Genomic DNA, 18,109 nt, shown 5'->3' with positions numbered 1-18,109 from the left:
AATGTTAAAGGCACTTTACTGTGCAGAAAAGAAAAAGCCCCAACTAGAAATAAGAAAAGTATGAAAGGAAAAATCTGATTGATAAAAGCAAACATAGCAAAGGTAGTGGATTAATCACATGTAAACTAGTAGGAAGGTTAAAAGCCAAAGTAGTAAAATGATCTATGTCTACAATAATCTATATCTACAATAATTAAAGGATACGTAAAATAAAAAGATGTAAAATATGACATCAAAAACATAAAATCTGGGGGGGGGCTGTAAAAATATAAGGCTGTTAGAAGGTGTTTGAACCTAAGAGATCATCAGCTTAAAATAAGCATACATAAATGTTGTTATATATAAACCTCATGGTAACCACAAACCAAAAACCTATAATAGATACATAAAAAATAAGGAGAAAGGAATCCAAACATAACACTAACAATAGTCATCAAATCATAAGGGAAGAGGGCAAGAGAAGAAGAAAAGAACAAAGAACTACAAAAAAAGTAGAAAACAATAAAAAATGGCAATTAATACATACCTATCAATAATTGCTTTAAATGTAAAGGGACTAAATGCTCCAATCAAAGGATATAGAGTTGAATGGATTAAAAAACAAGACCCAAATATATATGCCTACAAGAGACTCATTTCAGATTTAAAACACATACTGTCAGTGAGGGAATGAAAAAAGATATTCCATGAAAATGGAAACAAAATGAAAGCTGGGATTGCAATACTTATATTAGACAAAATAGAGTTTAGAACAAAGACTGTAACAAGAGACAAAGAAGGGCTTACATAATGATAAAGGGATCAATCCAACAAAAAGCTATAACACTTGTAAGTATATATGCAAACACCTGTAAGTATATAGAAGCACCTAAATACATAAAGCATATATTAACAGACATAAAGGAAGAAATTGACAGTAACACAATAATAGTAGGGGACAATGGACAGATCATCCAGACAGAAAATCACTAAGGAAACACTGGCCTTAAATGATACATTAGATAAAATTGACTTAATAGATATATATATAGAACATTCCATCCAAAAGCAGAATACACATTCTTTTCAAGAGCACATGGAACTTTCTGTAGAATAGATCACATGCTAGGCCACAAAAAAAGTCTCAGTAAATTTAAGAAAATTGAAATCATAGCAAGCATTCTGACCACAATACTGAGACTAGAAATCAACTAAAAGAAAAAAACCACAAAAAATAAAAATGTGAATGCTAAACAATATGCTACTAAACAACCAATGGGTCATTGAAGAAATCAAAGAGGAAATTTAAAAATACTTGAAATAAATGAAAATGGAATCGCAGCGTTCCAAAATCTATGGGAAGCAGCAGAACAGTTCTAACAGGGAAGTTTATAGAGATATAGGCTTACCCCAGGAACAAGAAAATCTCAAATAAACAATCTAACCTTACACCTAAAGGAACTAGGAAAAGAAGAACAAACAAAACCCAACATCAGTAAGAGGAAGGAAACAATAAGGATCTGAGTAGAAATAAATGAAATAGAGACTAAAAACACAACAGAAAAAAATCAGTGAAACTAATAGCTGGTTTTTGGAAAAGATAAACAAAATTGATGAACCTTAGCTACACTCATCAAGAATAAAAGAGAGAGGGCCCAAATAAATAAAATCAGAAATAAAAGAGGAGAAGGTACAACTGGCATCACAGAAATACAAAGGATCCTAAGAGATTACTAGGAACAGCTATATGCCAACAAATTGGGCAAACTATTAGAAATGGATATATTCCTAGAAATGTATAATCTCACAGATTGAATCAGGAAGAAATACAAAATCTGAACAGAATAGTAATGAAATTGAATCAGTAATCCAAAAAATTCCAACAAAAAAATTTCCAGGACCAGACGGCTTCACAGGTGAATTCTACCAAACATTTAAAGAAGAGTTAACATCTCTTTCGAACTATTCCAAAAAACTGAAGAGGAGAGAACACTTCTAAATTCATTCTATGAGGCCAGCATCAACCTGATACCAAAACCTGACAAAGACACCACAAAAAAAGGAATATTACACGCCAGTATCACTGATGAACATAGATGCAAAAATCTTAAAAAAGTATTAGCAAACAGAATTCAACAATACATTAAAAAGATCATACACCATGATCAAGCAGGATTTTTTTTTTTTTTTTTGTGGTACGCGGGCCTCTCACTGTTGTGTCCTCTCCCGTTGTGGAGCACAGGTTCCGGACGCACAGGCTCAGCGGTCATGGCTCACGGGCCTAGCCGCTCCGTGGCATGTGGGATCTTCCTGGACCGTGGCACGAACCCGTGTCCCCTGCATCAGCAGGCGGACTCTCAACCACTGCGCCACCAGGGAAGCCCAATCGAGCGGGATTTTTACCAGGGATGGAGGATGGTTCAAAATCCACAAATCAATCAATGTTATACACCACATTAACAAAATAAAGGATAAAAATCACATAATCATCTCACTAGATGCCAAAAAAACTTGTGACAAAATTCAACATCCATTTATGATAAAAACTCTCAACAAAGCGGTTATAGAGGGAATGTACCTCAACATAATCAAGGCCGTATATGACAAACCCACAGCCAACATCAGAAGCAACCGTGAAGGTTAAAAGCTTTTCCTCTAAGATCAGGAACAAGACAAAGATATGCCCCTCTCACAACATAGTATCAGAAGTCTGAGCCACAGCAATTAGACAAAAAAAAAAGGAATAAAAGGAATCCAAATTGGAAAGGAAGAAGCAAAACTGTCACTGTTTGATACTTTATATAGAAACCCCTAAAGGCTCCACCAAAAAAACTATTATAACTAATAAATGAATTCAAAAAAGTTTCAGGATACAAAATCAGTGCAAAAATCAGTTGCATTTCTAGACCCTAGTAATGAACTATCAGAGAAATTAAGAAAAGGATTCCCTTTACAATTGCATCAAAAAGAATAAAATACCTAGGAGTAAACCTAACCAAGAAGGCAAAAGTCTTGTACTCCAAAGACTAAGATATTGATGAAAGAAATTAAAGATTACACAAACAAATGGAAAGATATACTGTGCTCATGGATTGGAAGAATTAATATTGTTAAAATCTCCAGAGTACCCAAGGCAATCTACGGATTCAGTGCAAATCCTATCAAAAAACCAATGACATTTTTCACAGAACTAGAACAAATAACTCTAAAATTTGCGTGGAACCCCAAATAACCAAAACAATTTTGAGAAAGAACAGAGCTGAAGGTATCATGCTCCCTGATTTCATGCAGTCCTACAAAGCTACAGTAATCAAAATATTATGGTACTGGCACAAAAACAGACACATAGAACAATGGAACAGAATAGAGAACACAGAAATAAACCACACTTAGATGGTCAATTAATCTATGACAAAGGAGACAAGAATATAAAATGGGGAACAGACAGCCTCTTTAATAAATGGTGCTTGGAAAACTATATGCAAAAGGATCAAACTGGAGCACTTTCTCATACCATATACAGAAATAAACTCAATATGGATTAAAGACTTAAATGTAAGACCTGAAACCATAAAACTTCTAGAAAAAAACATAGGCAGTACTTTCTTTGACATCAGTCTTAACAATATTTTTTGGATGTATCTCCTCAGGCAAGGAAAACAAACATAAAAAGAAACAAGTAGTACTATATCAAACCAAAAGCTTTTTGAAGAAAACCATCAACCAAATGAAAAGGCAGACTACTGAATGGTAGAAGATATTTGTAAATAACATATCCAATAAGGGTTTGATATCCAAAATATATAAAAAAATTCATGAAACTCAATACCATACCAAAAAAAAAAACCCAATCCATTTAAAAATGGGAAGAGGATCTGAATAGACATTATTCCAAAGAAGACATACAGATGGCCAACAGACACATGAAAAGATGTCTGTCAGAATAGCTACCATCAAAATGACAAGAAATAACAAGTGCTAGAGAGGATATGGAGAAAAGGGAACCCTCATATACTACTGGTGGGATTGTAAATTGGTGCAGCCACCATGGAAAACAGTATGAAGCTTCCTCAAAAACTTAAAAATAGAACTACCATATCATCCAGCAATTTCACTTCTGAGTATTTACCCAAAGAAAACAAAAACACTAATTCAAGGGGCTTCCCTGGTGGCGCAGTGGTTGAGAGTCCGCCTGCCGATGCAGGGGACACGGGTTCGTGCCCCGGTGCGGGAAGATCCCACATGCCACGGAGCGGCTGGGCCCGTGGGCCATGGCCACTGAGCCTGCGCGTCCGGAGCCTGTACTCTGCAACGGGAGAGGCCACAACAGCGAGAGGCCCGCGTACCGCAAAAAAAAAAAAAAAAAAAAACACTAATTCAAAAACATATGTGCAAAAAACCACCCTCAGAATGGGAGAACATATTTGCAAACGAAGCAACTGACAAAGGATTAATCTCCAAAATATACAAGCAGCTCACGCAGCTCAATATCAAAAAAACAAACAACCCAATCCAAAAATGGGCAGAAGACCTAAATAGACATTTCTCCAAAGAAGATATACAGATTGCCAACAAACACATGAAAGGATGGTCAACATCACTAACCATTAGAGAAATGCAAATCAAAACTATAATGAGGTATCACCTCACACTGGTCAGAATGGCCATCATCAAAAAATTTACAAACAATAAATGCTGGAGAGGGTGTGGAGAAAAGGGAACCCTCTTGCACTGTTGGAGGGAATGTTCTCCACTATGGAGAACAGTTAAAAAAAAAAAAAACTAAAAAACTAAAAACTAAAAATAGTTTTAGTTTTTAGTTTTAGTTTTTAGTTTTTAGTTTCTTAGGTTCCTTAAAAAACTAAAAATAGAACTACCATACAACCCAGCAGTTCCACTACTGGGCATATACCCTGAGAAAACCATAATTCAAAAAGTGTCATGTACCAAAATGTTCAGTGAAGCTCTATTTACAATAGCCAGGACGTGGAAGCAACCTAAGTGTCCATTGACAGATGAATGGATAAAGAAGATGTGGCACGTATATACAATGGAATGTTACTCAGCCATAAAAAGAAACAAAATTGAGTTATTTGTAGTGAGGTGGGTGGACCTAGAGTGGGAGACGCAAGAGGGAGGGGATATGGGGATATATGTATAGGTATAGCTGATTCACTTTGTTATACAGCAGAAACTAACACAACACTGTAAAGTAATTATACTCCAATAAAGATGTTAAAATAAATAAATAAAATAATTTTTAAAAATATGTGCACCCCTATGTTCATTGTAGTATTATTTATAATAGCCAAGATATGGAAGCAACCTAAGGTCCATTGATGGATGAATGGATAAAGAAGAGTGGTATGTATATACGGTAGAATATTAGCCGTAAAAAAGAGTGAAATCTTGCCATGGAACAGCATGGATGGATCTAGAGAGTATTATGCTAAGTGAAGTAAATAGACAGAGAAAGATAAATTCCATATGATCTCACTTATACATAGAGTCTAAAAAACAAAACAAAACAAAATGTAAACAGACTCGTAGATACTAAGAACAAATGGGTGGTTGCCAAAGGGCAGGGGTGTGGGGGAAATGAGTGAAATACGTGAGGGAGATTAAGAAGTACAAACTTCTGATTATAAAATAAATAAGTCATGGGGATGTAATTTTCGCATAAGGAATATGGCCAGTAATACTGTAACAACTTTGTATGGGGACAGATGGTTGCTAGACTTCAGGTGTTGATCATTTCATAGTATAAATGTCAAATCACTATTTTATACTCCTGAAGCTAACATAATATTGTATGCCAACTATATTTCAATTAAAAAAATAAGTAGATGAGATATATATAATATACAGATATAGATATACAGATATAGATAATTATAGATATAATTATCAGTAATATATAATTATATACATATATTAATATATAATATATTGCTGATAATATTTTTTTAACCTTTATTGGAGTATAGTTGCTTTACAATGTTGTGTTAGCTTCTACTGCACAGCAAAATGAATCAGCCATACATATACATATATCCCCTCCCTTTTGAATTTCCCTCCCAGTTAGGACACCACAGTGCATTAAGTAGAGTTCCCTGTGCTATACAGTATGTTCTCATCAGCTGTCTATTTTATACATAGTATCAATAGTGTATATGTGTCAATCCCAATCTCCCAGTTCCTCCCACCCTACCCGTTTCCCCCATGGTATCCATATATTTGTTCTCTACGTCTGTGTCTCTATTTCTGCTTGGCAAATAAGGTCATCTATACCATTTTTCTAGATTCCACGTATATGCGTTAATATACAATATTTGTTTTTCTCTTTCTGACTTACTTCACTCTGTATGACACTCTAGGTCCATCCATGTCTCTACAAATTACCCAGTTTTGTTCCTTTTTATGGCTGCATAGTATTCCATTGTATATATGTACCACATCTTCTTCATCCATTTTACGCCACTTTTAAAAAAATTTATCAAGAACTCCCATATATATTATCTCTTTAATATTCCTCATCATAATTCTATGAGTTAGATAATTGTCTCGACTTTAATAAATGAAGGGAAAAGTTCAGAGAGATGATATGTATTATCTATCAATAACAACAACCATATTAGGAGTAGTAATAGTAGCAGCATCAATAATAGAGGGATGGCAACTAATAACTGTTGAACACATACAATCATGAGAGGGTCTCTGAATAATATGTATATCTGTTTATACCCAAAAAAACATTGAGACTGTGAACATGATGGGGCAGAGCTTCCAGATATCAGCTACACTATTAAGAAAAGATTTTGCTGTGGATCCAGCAGTACTATGGAAGGGTGGGGAAAGATTTGGTGTGGTAGAGTAAAAAGAGTACCCAATATGGAATCAGGTGATCTATATCCTTAACCTTGGATCCACCACTAATTTTATCTTTGAAAATGGGCAAGTCATTTCTCCTTAGTTTCTTCATGTATAAAAGAATTGTTGACTAAGATCCTTTACAGGTCTACCATATAGTGTTACTTTTTGCCTCACTGAGGTGGGCACTCAACTACCAGAGTCTGGGGGAGGGGGAGAGAGGAATACAAGAATGTGAACTTAAATAAGAATGAGAAAGAAAAGGAGGACAAGGAGAGGAAAAGAAGTCCATTAAATACTCATAGCATGAAAAATACTTTATAGGATATAACAATTAAAACTCTGATTCAAAATAGCTTTACCTGTCATTAGTAGGGGGTTTTATCTGTTTTTCAATGGAAGGGCAAATTACAGATTTACTTTACCATGATATCCATTTTTGAAGAATAATCACTATCTTTGGGGAATCTAAGACTTAAAGATTGAAAAGTTTTGTATTTTGAAGACCAAAGATATATCTGAAAAACAACAATCTGTTTCTTTCAATATATGTTCTTGCATAGTTTCACTTAAACAGAATGTCCTTCTTTTGACAACTGGTGAACTACATCCCTGAGGGGTAAAGGGAGATGTATTTTATGTACTAGATACTACTTCCTTTGATACATGAAGAATAAACTTTTCATTTAACTTCCTTTTTCTAGGTGACATTTTTTGCTGATTTATTGCAGCTAAAGGATATATATAAGTATGTATTTATGTAATCTCAGAAGCTTCTTGCTAGTTGTAAGGTGGTAAAGAAACTACTTTCCATCATTTAATTCTCTCATGTCTAAAGGAGTAGTTTTACCTTTTGAATGCTAAAGGAAGATATCTTCTCAAGGCCATGCTCTACCTGATATATTTTTTTAAATTATGTATTTCAGGCCCTGCTTGATACTCAGAATCTTTTGCGTGCACAAATCACAAATTTTACGTTCAACCTGGGATTTTCAGGGAAATTTTACCATACAGGTAAGAAAAAGGAGATTAACTATTCTCATTAAAGCCTCTCTGACCACTCTTTTTAAAATTATGACCCCTCTTCTTCACACCTTCCCGTATTCCCTGTGTCTCTCCCCTACTTTATTTTCTTCATATTATTCAGTTTCATTTAACCTATTATTTTTTCACCTTTACAAAATGTTAATAGTTGGAAAGTTTATTCACCATATTATTATTTAATGGGCTTTTTTTCTATTGAACTATAATTTACATATATAAAACTGCATAAGTAATAGGTATAGTGCTCAATGAATTTTCACAAAGTGTACAGAGCTCCATAACCAGCATGCAGATCAAGAATGAGATACTTCCAGAAACTCACACACCCCCTCCCTTGTGCTGCCTTAGTCACTAGCTTCCCTCAAAGAAAACCACTATCCTAACTTCTAATATCATAAATTAGTTTGCCTGGCTTTGAGATGTGTATAAAAGGAATCATATAGTATGGACTCTTCTATATACAGCTTGTTTTGTTCAACATTATTTTGGTTTTGCAGACGTCATTGTGCATAGTTGTAATTTTTTCATCGTCATTGTTCTGTAGTATTCCATTTTTTGAATTTACCAGAATTTCTTTATTCCATTCCTCCAATGTGGATGGTTGGGTTGTTTCCAGTCTTTGGCTTTTTTTTTGCATAGTTGTGTTAAGAACTTTTTTGTACCTGTCCTTCAGAGGACATATGTATTCTTTTCTGTTGGTTATCAACCAGGAGTAGAATTGCTAGTTATGTGGTACATTTATGATCAGCTTTAGTAGAAAATGCCAAACAGATTTTCAGAGTGGTTGTGCCAGTTTTTATTTCCAACAGTATGTAAGTTTTCCTGTTGCTCTACATTCTCACCAGTATTTAATATTATTTGTCTTTTTAACTTTAGCCTTTCTGGTGGGCAGTAGAGATATCATATTATGTATGACTTGAATGTACATTTCACTAAGTAGTGAAACTGAGCTTCTTTCATATATTTATTGACCATTTGGATATCTTCTGTTTTGAAATACCTCAGTGGTTTTTTTTTATTGAGTTGTCTGCTTTTACTTATTGATTTGTAGAAATTCGTTATATACTCTTAATGAGCCCTTTGTCCCTTATCTGTGTTGCAAATACTTTCTCCTAATGTGTGGTTTATCTTTTTTACATTCCTACTGGTATTTTTTGATGAACAAACATCTTAATGTAGTCCAATTTATCTTTTTTTTCCTTTTTTGTGTCTTTTTAAAGACATCTCTGCATGCCACAAGATCATAAAAATATGTTCCTACATGCTTAAAATGTATCTATCTGAGATCCATCTGGAATTGATTTTTGTGTATGTGTGAGATAAGGGCCAAGATACCTTCTTTTTTTCCATAAACATGTCAAGTTGGTACCAAGTATTGAAAAGACCATCCTTTTCTCACTGTTCCATGGTATCATCATTGTCACAAATTAGATGACCATATATATGTGGACTCTGTTTCTGTACTCTCCTGTCCATTGGTTCCATTTGTGTCATCATACTGTCTTATTTACTGTAACTTTATAATTAATTTTAATATCTGCTATTGTAAGTCCTCTAAGTTTGTTCATCTTCTTCAAGATTGCCTTGGCAATTCTTGGTCCTTTGCATTTTTATGTAAATTTTAAAATCAGCTTACCAATATCTACAAAGAACCTCAAATTTTTATTTAAATTTTTTAAATTTTTATTTAAATTTAAAACCTTTAATTTTTATTTAAATTACATTAAATCTATTAATTAGTTTGGGGAGAATTGCTATCCTAAATATCGAGTCTTCCTATTCTTGAACACATTTAGGTCCTCGTTAACTACACTTGATACAACTTTATTGTTTTTATATTAATTCCTTGGTGGGGTTTTTGATGCAATAGTAAATGGTGTCTTTTTTTAAAGTTTTCCATTTCTCTTTTGATAGTATAATAATAATAATATAATTGATTTTGTGTACTGATCTTGTATTTAGCAACCTTGCTACATTCACTTATTAATTTTATAGTTTATAGATTCTTTTGGATTTTCTACCTATTCAGTCATATAATTTTTGAATAGTAAAAATTTTATTTCTTCCTTTCTAAGCTTTATGAATTCTTTTTCTTTTCCTTGCCTATTGCACTAGCTTGGATCTCCCATAAACATTAAAGATGGTGATAGTAACACTCATATCTTGTTCCTGACCTCAGGGGAAATCCTTCAGTAGTTTTCTTCCTGTTCTTGAGGGGAATTCTTTCAATGGACAGTTTTATAGAAAGTCTTTATTAGCTTAAGAAAGCTCCCTTCTATTCCTAGATTTCTAATGTTTTATTATGAATGGATGTTGAATGTACTTTATTTTTAAATTATCTGTTGTCTTTCTTCCCTCACTAAAATGAACACTCTACAAAGGCTTTACTGCTGTAACACCAGCAAGTAGGACAGTGCCTACTGAAAAAAAAATGAATTAATGAATAAATGATTGAATGAAAATAAAGTTACCTTTATTTTAACTATTAGTATTTATATGGAACAAGGTCAGAGAATAAAATTTGACCATGTTGTGTTATGAAAGAAAATCACTCTAAATATTAAGAATAATTAAAACTTTTTCCCAAACATAATAGAAATATAATAAAGCACTCCTGGCAACTCAGTTTTTTGCCCAGTGATGAATGCTAAAGAATGACTGTAGCCAGTGGCTCTCCTTCATTCTTGTTTCTGAAAGATTTGACCTCTTTCCTTACTTGGGTACTTCCCACAGCTCACAGTAGGTATATCCTCTCTCTAAGCCAGGAACAGTAGAACACAGGAGGAATCTAAGGAAAAGGCTTGAATGAGTTTTATTGTCTGTATAAGACCTGCAAGCTTCCACAAAAACTTAGCTAGACTTGTCTAAAACCAGTAAAATCAGTTTTCAATGGGAACAGATATAAAATTTAATACTCTGAATCCTTCAAAAATTAAATATTGTAAAGTTTAATTGAATCACACAGCCTTCCTTTCTAAATGAGTAACTCCTTTTTCTATTAAAAATTCTATTTTATTCAGTCTTTAAGGGAAGGAGAAAAACAGCACTGTCATACTAGTAAGACTTCATTTCAGGAGAGGGTTTCATCTTGTTTGATGTACTTTACTTTTTGAAAGATTTGTGCATTTTGTGAGAAATAGAGAGATGAAAGAATAAAAATTATAGTTCCCTTTTAGTGAGCAGCGCCATATTCTAGGTACTTAGCTAAGCACTTTTCATGTACCTTTTCATTGAATCCTAGGAGTTAAAGAATGTGTTACCTTGTTTTCTAGATAATAACATAGAAACTTAGAGGGGCCCAAGGTCATATAGCTACTTAAGTGTCAAAAAATACTCTTAACTTAAGGTCAGTCAGAGCCCAAGTCTTATGTATTAGGGAAAAAAAATGGGTTTTTATCATTTAATTGGCAATCCTTGATTAAGGAAGCTGAATGGCAAAAGTTTCCTTCCCCTTATCTATAGGTTCTTTAGGTTTGTATATTTTCCCAAATCACTGAGAACCAATAGTATTTGTAAATTCTATCACAGAATTAATTAACAATGTGAAGAGCAATGTTACATGAATTAGTAAATGCTAATCTTATTTCTAAACTCCACATTTGGTCAGTGAATGATGGTTAAGGGTCCTGAATTTAGAGTTGTATAATCTGGGTTAGATTTCAGGTTCTGAATTCAGGTTCTATCCCAGTATTCCCAGTGACTTGTGACAAATTACTTTGCCTCTCCAAATATCAATTTCCTTATCTATAAAATGGCGTTAGCAGTAGCCCCTAGCGCATAGGGTTGTAGTGAGAATTAAATGAGACTATACTTGAAAAACACTTAAGACAGTCTCAATCAATAATGGTTTTTAATATAATATCAGAGTAGGAAATACTACAGATAAAATACTGAAGAGACATGTTATTTAAATAGATATATAATAAAATAATAATTTGCATTAACTATAAAATTTCAGTGTAGTTTTGTAACAACTTAAGAAATGACACTTAAAATTGAGGAATTTGACTTCTAGTTCTTCTCTCTCCAGTTCTGGCAAAAGTGTGTAAAGTGGAGGAATAAGGGAGTAGCAAGAGGCCAGCACAATCCAACCATGAATAACTATGTTTCAACTTTTTTATCATGATGTTTAAAGAGTTAGGCAACAGACACTTGTTCTCAATATATTAATTCTGACGTAAAACATCCCCAAAGTAGGATTAAAGGAAATCAGATAAGAGAGAGTTATAAAGAAAAAAGGAAAGGCATACAATTATGCCTACTATGATTTTATATGTCTGTCAGAGGGCAGACATCGTTTGTCTGACTCTTGCATGATTAAAATGTATGAATATTTTAATAGCAGATTTCACCATGATATTCAGGAAAGGACACCAAATACCTGAGCAATCTTTCCAAAGAATTCTGAAATCTGTTGCGCTGTCCTCATAAATAAACTTTGGGTAAAGGCCAACTAGAAAAATGAATAAAGAGATAAGAAGAAGGATGCAGGGAAAGATAGGAGCTATAGGAGACGGGAAATAGAGATTAAAGGTAGTAGGAAGGATGACTTTTCATAAACTAGGAAATCTCAGCTCACTTTTCCCATGGGAGGTGGAAATCAGAAATGAACTGATTACTGGGAAACCCCAAGAGACATCTGCCTATTTTCAGTATGGGAAAGTAAAACTGCAACAAGTAACTGACTGTAATCTTAACTAATATGGTGTCCTGAGGACATACAAAATGTTAAACAAGAGGAGAGTATGTAAGTAGAGATGTTTAATTGCAGGGAAACCAAATGACATAATCCTTACGTAAAAACAAAACAATAACAAGAAAAAAAACCCAACATGTATTTAAGCATCACCAGTCGCACATAGCTAATACTTCTTTACCAGGGCCGCCTTATTTATCACCTGAAAGGTAGCAGGACGCAAGACTTCGCCATGATTGGGGTCATCAGATATTCTAAGCCCCTACCTCCATTTTCCTATTCCTTTGCATTCCTCTCTGGATGGCTTCCCAGAGCTGTAAGATAATCACTCAGAAGCCCCAAGAATCCTCGATGTGGGTGACTCGTTTATCAGGCCAGTCAGTTAATATAATGGCTTGATTAGTTCTTACATTCTTTTTTTTTTTTTTTTTTTGCGGTACGCGGACCTCTCACTGTCACTGTTGTGGCCTCTGCCATTGCGGAGCACAGGCTCCGGACGCGCAGGCTCAGCGGCCATGGCTCACGGGCCCAGCCGCTCCGCGGCATGTGGGATCTTCCCGGACCGGGGCACGAACCCGTGTCCCCTGCATCGGCAGGCGGACTCTCAACCGCTGCGCCACCAGGGAAGCCCCGTTCTTACATTCTTAAATACAGTGTCCCCTCTGCCACATAACACTCATGTCAGTGCCCCCCCCCCCATACAGTATTATAGTGAAAAAAAAAAAAAAACCTCACAGAGACATGTAGAAGAACAGGAGCAAGAAATACAGGAGGGAAAGACATGGGCATTTTAGGTTACCCAGTATGTGCCAGGACTGTATAGACACTTCCTCCCAAATAGAATAAAATAGGTATTGCTATCCGTATGTTTTGCCTACATGAATACCAATAGTAAAGGGGTTATGTGACTTGCCCACAATCACACTGTTGGAAACTATAAATAAACTAAAAATTTCTGACTCAAAAGGCTATACTTGTTCAACTATACTGTGGTAACATGAGTGTATGATGAAGAGGAAAAAATAAGGGAAATAAAACAGATTCAAGTTAAAGATGCCCTTTACAGAGAGAGAAAAAGTTCCTTCATATCAGCAGAGTTTTGCTACTTAAGTGTATGAAAGTGAAACTGAAGACTTTCCGTGTCGAGAGATTATTTTCTTCCACTCAGTCTATGTCACTGATTCTGTTCTTCCTGCGTACAGTGGAGCAGCCTTAACAGCCTCATACTACACCTTTATCTTTGGTCTCCTTCACTGCACAGTAAATCATAGGATCTGATTCTTCTCCTATCAATAGGCTCTGCCTTCCTTCTCTTGGAAAATTAAATGAAAGAAGAGTGGTAACAAGCACCGGCTCAGTTGGCTGAGCCGGGGAAGCAGTCGATCCTCCATCTTTAGCCCCTAGCGCCCTATCAGAACCAGTCACATGAGAACTGCTATTGAAAATATGAGAGGAGGTTTTTTTTCTCCACAAAGAAGGGACATCATTTGAAGAAACCCCTGTTCTAGGACCTTACTGGATCCAGTGTTGTGGCTGAAATTAAAGTGTGGCTGCATCATTTTGTGATGATTAATATCATTTTATGATATGCCAGGACAGGTACCTTACACTGCTCTCATTTCATGCTTTATTAAAGAAACTCTGCCTGGGGAAATACAAAAAGAGACTCCTACCCCCTCACATAAGTTAGAGAACTGTGTGATTTCTCACACTCAGCTAAACTGCACGTCGTGGAAAATGGAGGAATTAAAACAAGCTCAAATACGAAAAATCAGAGCAACAACAACAAAGCTGACTCTCAAGGAAACACAGGTCTCTTGATGGAAAGTTTGCTTCCAAGAACTTGAGAGAAAGGGCAGACATGAGGAATATAAGTAGCACCAAGGAGCGGGGTGGTACTTGGATTGTTTTACAGTGACTTCACCACTTCTCACCTTCTTTCTATCACTGTCTTTGCTTTCTCTTTCCTTCAGTTTTCTCTCATTTTCTCAATAATAATTCCTACATTTCCCTTTTTTCTCCTTTTTATGCCTTAGTTTTCACTAAATATGTACTGAGTACCTTCTTCTCAGACTTAAGGAGTAACCCAAATAAATTATGGAATTATTTTGTTGCAATTGTTGTGTCACAACTCATGTCTAATGATCAACCATTAGAGCTCTGCTGCACATTTCCTCACTCGTATTCCCTTGACTACATTCCCGACTTATCCCCCATTCTCTCCAAACTGCAAATTATATAAATATCCTAAACGTTAGAAGTTCTAAAGTTCTTTGGAATGGTTGTGTACTTCCATCTTGCAGTGATTTTATATCCATGTCTCATGTTTTAAAACTTTAAAAAGAGTTGTATCACAGTCTCTGGTTTTTCCCCAAGTAACAGATTTTCCTTTGTTACATTTCATGTTCCAATTCTTATATGTATCTAAGATACTATAAATGGTACCTTCTAAATATATATATACGATTACATAATTAGATGCACGGACGGATGGGTGGATGGACAGATAGATATACAGATAAACAGGCAATCAGTATAACTAAAATTAATTGAATAATCTTTCTCCTCTCCCCCGCCCCCACCCAAGGAACTGAAGAGGAAGATGAAGGGGATGACCGTCTTTTGAGGTCTGTGGATGAGTTCTGGTGGTTTCCACATATGTGGAGCCACATGCAGCCCCACCTCTTCCATAATGAGTCATCTTTGGTGGAGCAGATGATTCTTAACAAAAAATTTGCCTTAGTAAGTAACTCACTTTGAACACTACATTGAACTAATGTGCACTGACTACAGAAATGACCAGCTTTTTATACTGAGAATGTCTTAGAGGTTTTTGGCATATTGGCACTTTTTAAGCAGGCTTTTCTATGTGATCATTAGAACAATTTGGTAGTGCATCCTTTCAGTATGTGACTTTTGACTTTGTATTGGGTGCTTATCACTATGCTTAATGCTTTGAGGGGTCTACTTTAAAAGGAACTTCACAAGACACTCACAGGACTCAGTTGCATGACATTATGGTCAGAGCTCATAAAAGATGGTTCCCATCCAGAAGGAGCTTCCTGCTGCACTGCAAAAGAAAAATATACACATAAAACAAGTCTCCACATAGAAAGCAAACTTATGGTTACCAAAGGGGATGGGGGAGGGATAAAGTAGGAGTTTGGGATTAGCAGATACAAACTACTATATATAAAATAGATAAACAACAAGGTTTTACCGTATAACACAGGGAACTATATTCAATATCCTGTAATTAACCATAACAGAAAAGAATATGAAAAATAATATGTGTATATATATGTATAATTGAATCACTTTGCTGTACACCACAAACTAACACAACATTGTAAATCAACTATAGTTCAATCTTTTAAAAAAGGCTCCATAAAATGAGATATTCCAGGACCTAGTACCAAACCGTGTAGACATAAAACCTACAGTTCAGAGAAGTAAGTGTCACTGGGAGTGCCCAGGGAAATGTTGTGCAAATAGGAGTTTAGGTACACTCTGAAATAAGAATAAGATTTAAGCATCAGGGAGAATTTGTAGTTAAATGAGGCTGAGGGAAAACACCAGCTAGGAGACCATATTGTGGGTATGAGGTAATGAAGAGTCGATCCAGAAAGGCAACAGAATTGGGAAGAAAACTATTTCAGAGACATCACATACCTATAACATAGGATGGAACATTCACTTGACTGAGCAGGATACACTGTTTTATACTATAGGGATTCTGATTCTGGACAGGGGAATTTACAGTAAAAGCTCTAATACATACAGTACATTGTAAAATGTGCTTGTGATGAGCGGAGACGGTATAGAGTGATTAACAAGCCAATAAGGCTTATGTTTGGGGTGGGGAGGATATTTTATCTTTGTTTCTATGAATTATTCTAATGGGCACACAAACATGTGGAGGGAGTCCAGACAAGTAATTGTTTATTTATCCAGCATTCTCCCTCCCCGGGCAGGGAGTACTTTGGGGGCAGGAACTATCTTCTGTCTATCACAGTTCCTAGCTCATAAACGTACTCCATGAGTATGCGTAGTATAAATGATCAAGGCAGCAGAAATTACCACTCAAAAAGCAAGTGAAGTGTAATATATCTTTATTTATTACAGCATTTCTCTTATCTGCAAACCCCAAAACTTACATTACAATGTTCACAGATTATGTTGTTAATAAATCTAAAACCATCAAATCATGTTTCTAGGTAAATTCTACTAAATGTAGCCTAAACCTAGGGTGCAAAATAATTAAAATACACTACACTGCTTAATTTGGATATGAGTTGGAAAATTCTAAAATATAACCACTCCATTGACAGACAGAAAATGTTTCTCTAGAGATTTGAAGTCCTGACCCCAAAACTAGAAATGACTGATTTGAAGTATAATCTGCTCAATTTTGAGATTTCCTACACATATATGCCTTTCCTAATGTTATAGTTCCTAAACCCTGAAGATATACTAATTCCATACATACCTGCCCTTAACATATTTATACTCTAAAATGGCATAGAGAGATTGTGGCTCTACTCTGTGGAAACGAGCACGTGTTACATCTCCCTTGGCTGGCCACCCAGCCATGTTAACTATTAGTTCTTTTGGCTAATCAGAATTTAAGAAAGTACTGATGCCCACTTGCCCACTTATCATGGAATGTATTCTATATAAACTTCTAAAGCCCCAAGATGTTTTAGTTGAAACACATGATACCTTACTCAAATTTGTACAAGAAAAGGTTAGAATTTATAAAGTATATTGCTTTTCCCATGAGGATATAGAAGACCAAATACTTATGGGTAGTATCAGGAGCTCATACTTACCTTTTAACTTCAGTCTATTCCCCCAAATAGACAGCCTCAAGTATACCTTTGCCAGGCATTGATATTTTGTCAAGAAAGCAAGAATAGTGTCCTACATGCTAATATTATGTATATATTTTGACAGTATTTGCAAACTCCTGTGAGATGGAGAGCCAGTATTTTTTCACCAAAAGTATAAACAGGAATAGTAAACAGCATGTAAAAGTGGGTAAACATTGCCACAGTTTGTAATACAGAGCACTAAAAATCCCCTCAATGCAGCAAACATTAATTCTATGATCTTCAGAAGTCTAAAAGACTGCCAATATTAGCAACATTAATCAGCAAGAGAGGATGTGGAGAAGAAAATTACTTTGTAGTTTATTTTTAAATCTGTGGAGAAAGAGAGGAATTTGTAAAAGAAGAAACGTACCAATAAAAGATAAACTAAGAAGTGAGGAGGAATACTTTTAGGTTTGTTGTTATTGTTGTTTAGGTAGCCTTCAAAGAAACAGTTTATCAAGGCAGATTTGATGAAAGACATGACATTCACTGTTATATTCTCCTGAAAATAGAACATTATCTAAAATAATGGTATTCTGTTATGACTTGGATGAATGAATCAATGCATGCCAATATTATGGTTATACCTAACAAACATAAATACTTGAAAGTACATACAGTAAGAACCGATGCACAGGAGTTATAC

At 35.1% G+C, this 18,109-nt stretch overlaps 1 protein-coding gene across 1 annotated transcript in view; it reads left to right on the top strand.

Annotated features, from left to right (window-relative positions):
* LOC101340069 (bifunctional heparan sulfate N-deacetylase/N-sulfotransferase 3) overlaps positions 1-18,109 on the top strand; it is a 139,851-nt gene that overhangs the window by 35,873 nt on the left and 85,869 nt on the right. The window contains exons 2-3 of the mRNA XM_033856729.2: positions 7,776-7,863; positions 15,177-15,331. Coding sequence (XP_033712620.1) covers positions 7,776-7,863; positions 15,177-15,331 — 243 coding nt within the window. The remainder of the gene's footprint in view (positions 1-7,775; positions 7,864-15,176; positions 15,332-18,109) is intronic.

The sequence above is a fragment of the Tursiops truncatus genome, chromosome 5 (genome assembly GCF_011762595.2).
Source record: "Tursiops truncatus isolate mTurTru1 chromosome 5, mTurTru1.mat.Y, whole genome shotgun sequence".
In the NCBI taxonomy this organism is placed as follows: Eukaryota; Metazoa; Chordata; class Mammalia; order Artiodactyla; family Delphinidae; genus Tursiops; species Tursiops truncatus.
This window is presented reverse-complemented; position numbering and strand designations above follow the sequence as displayed.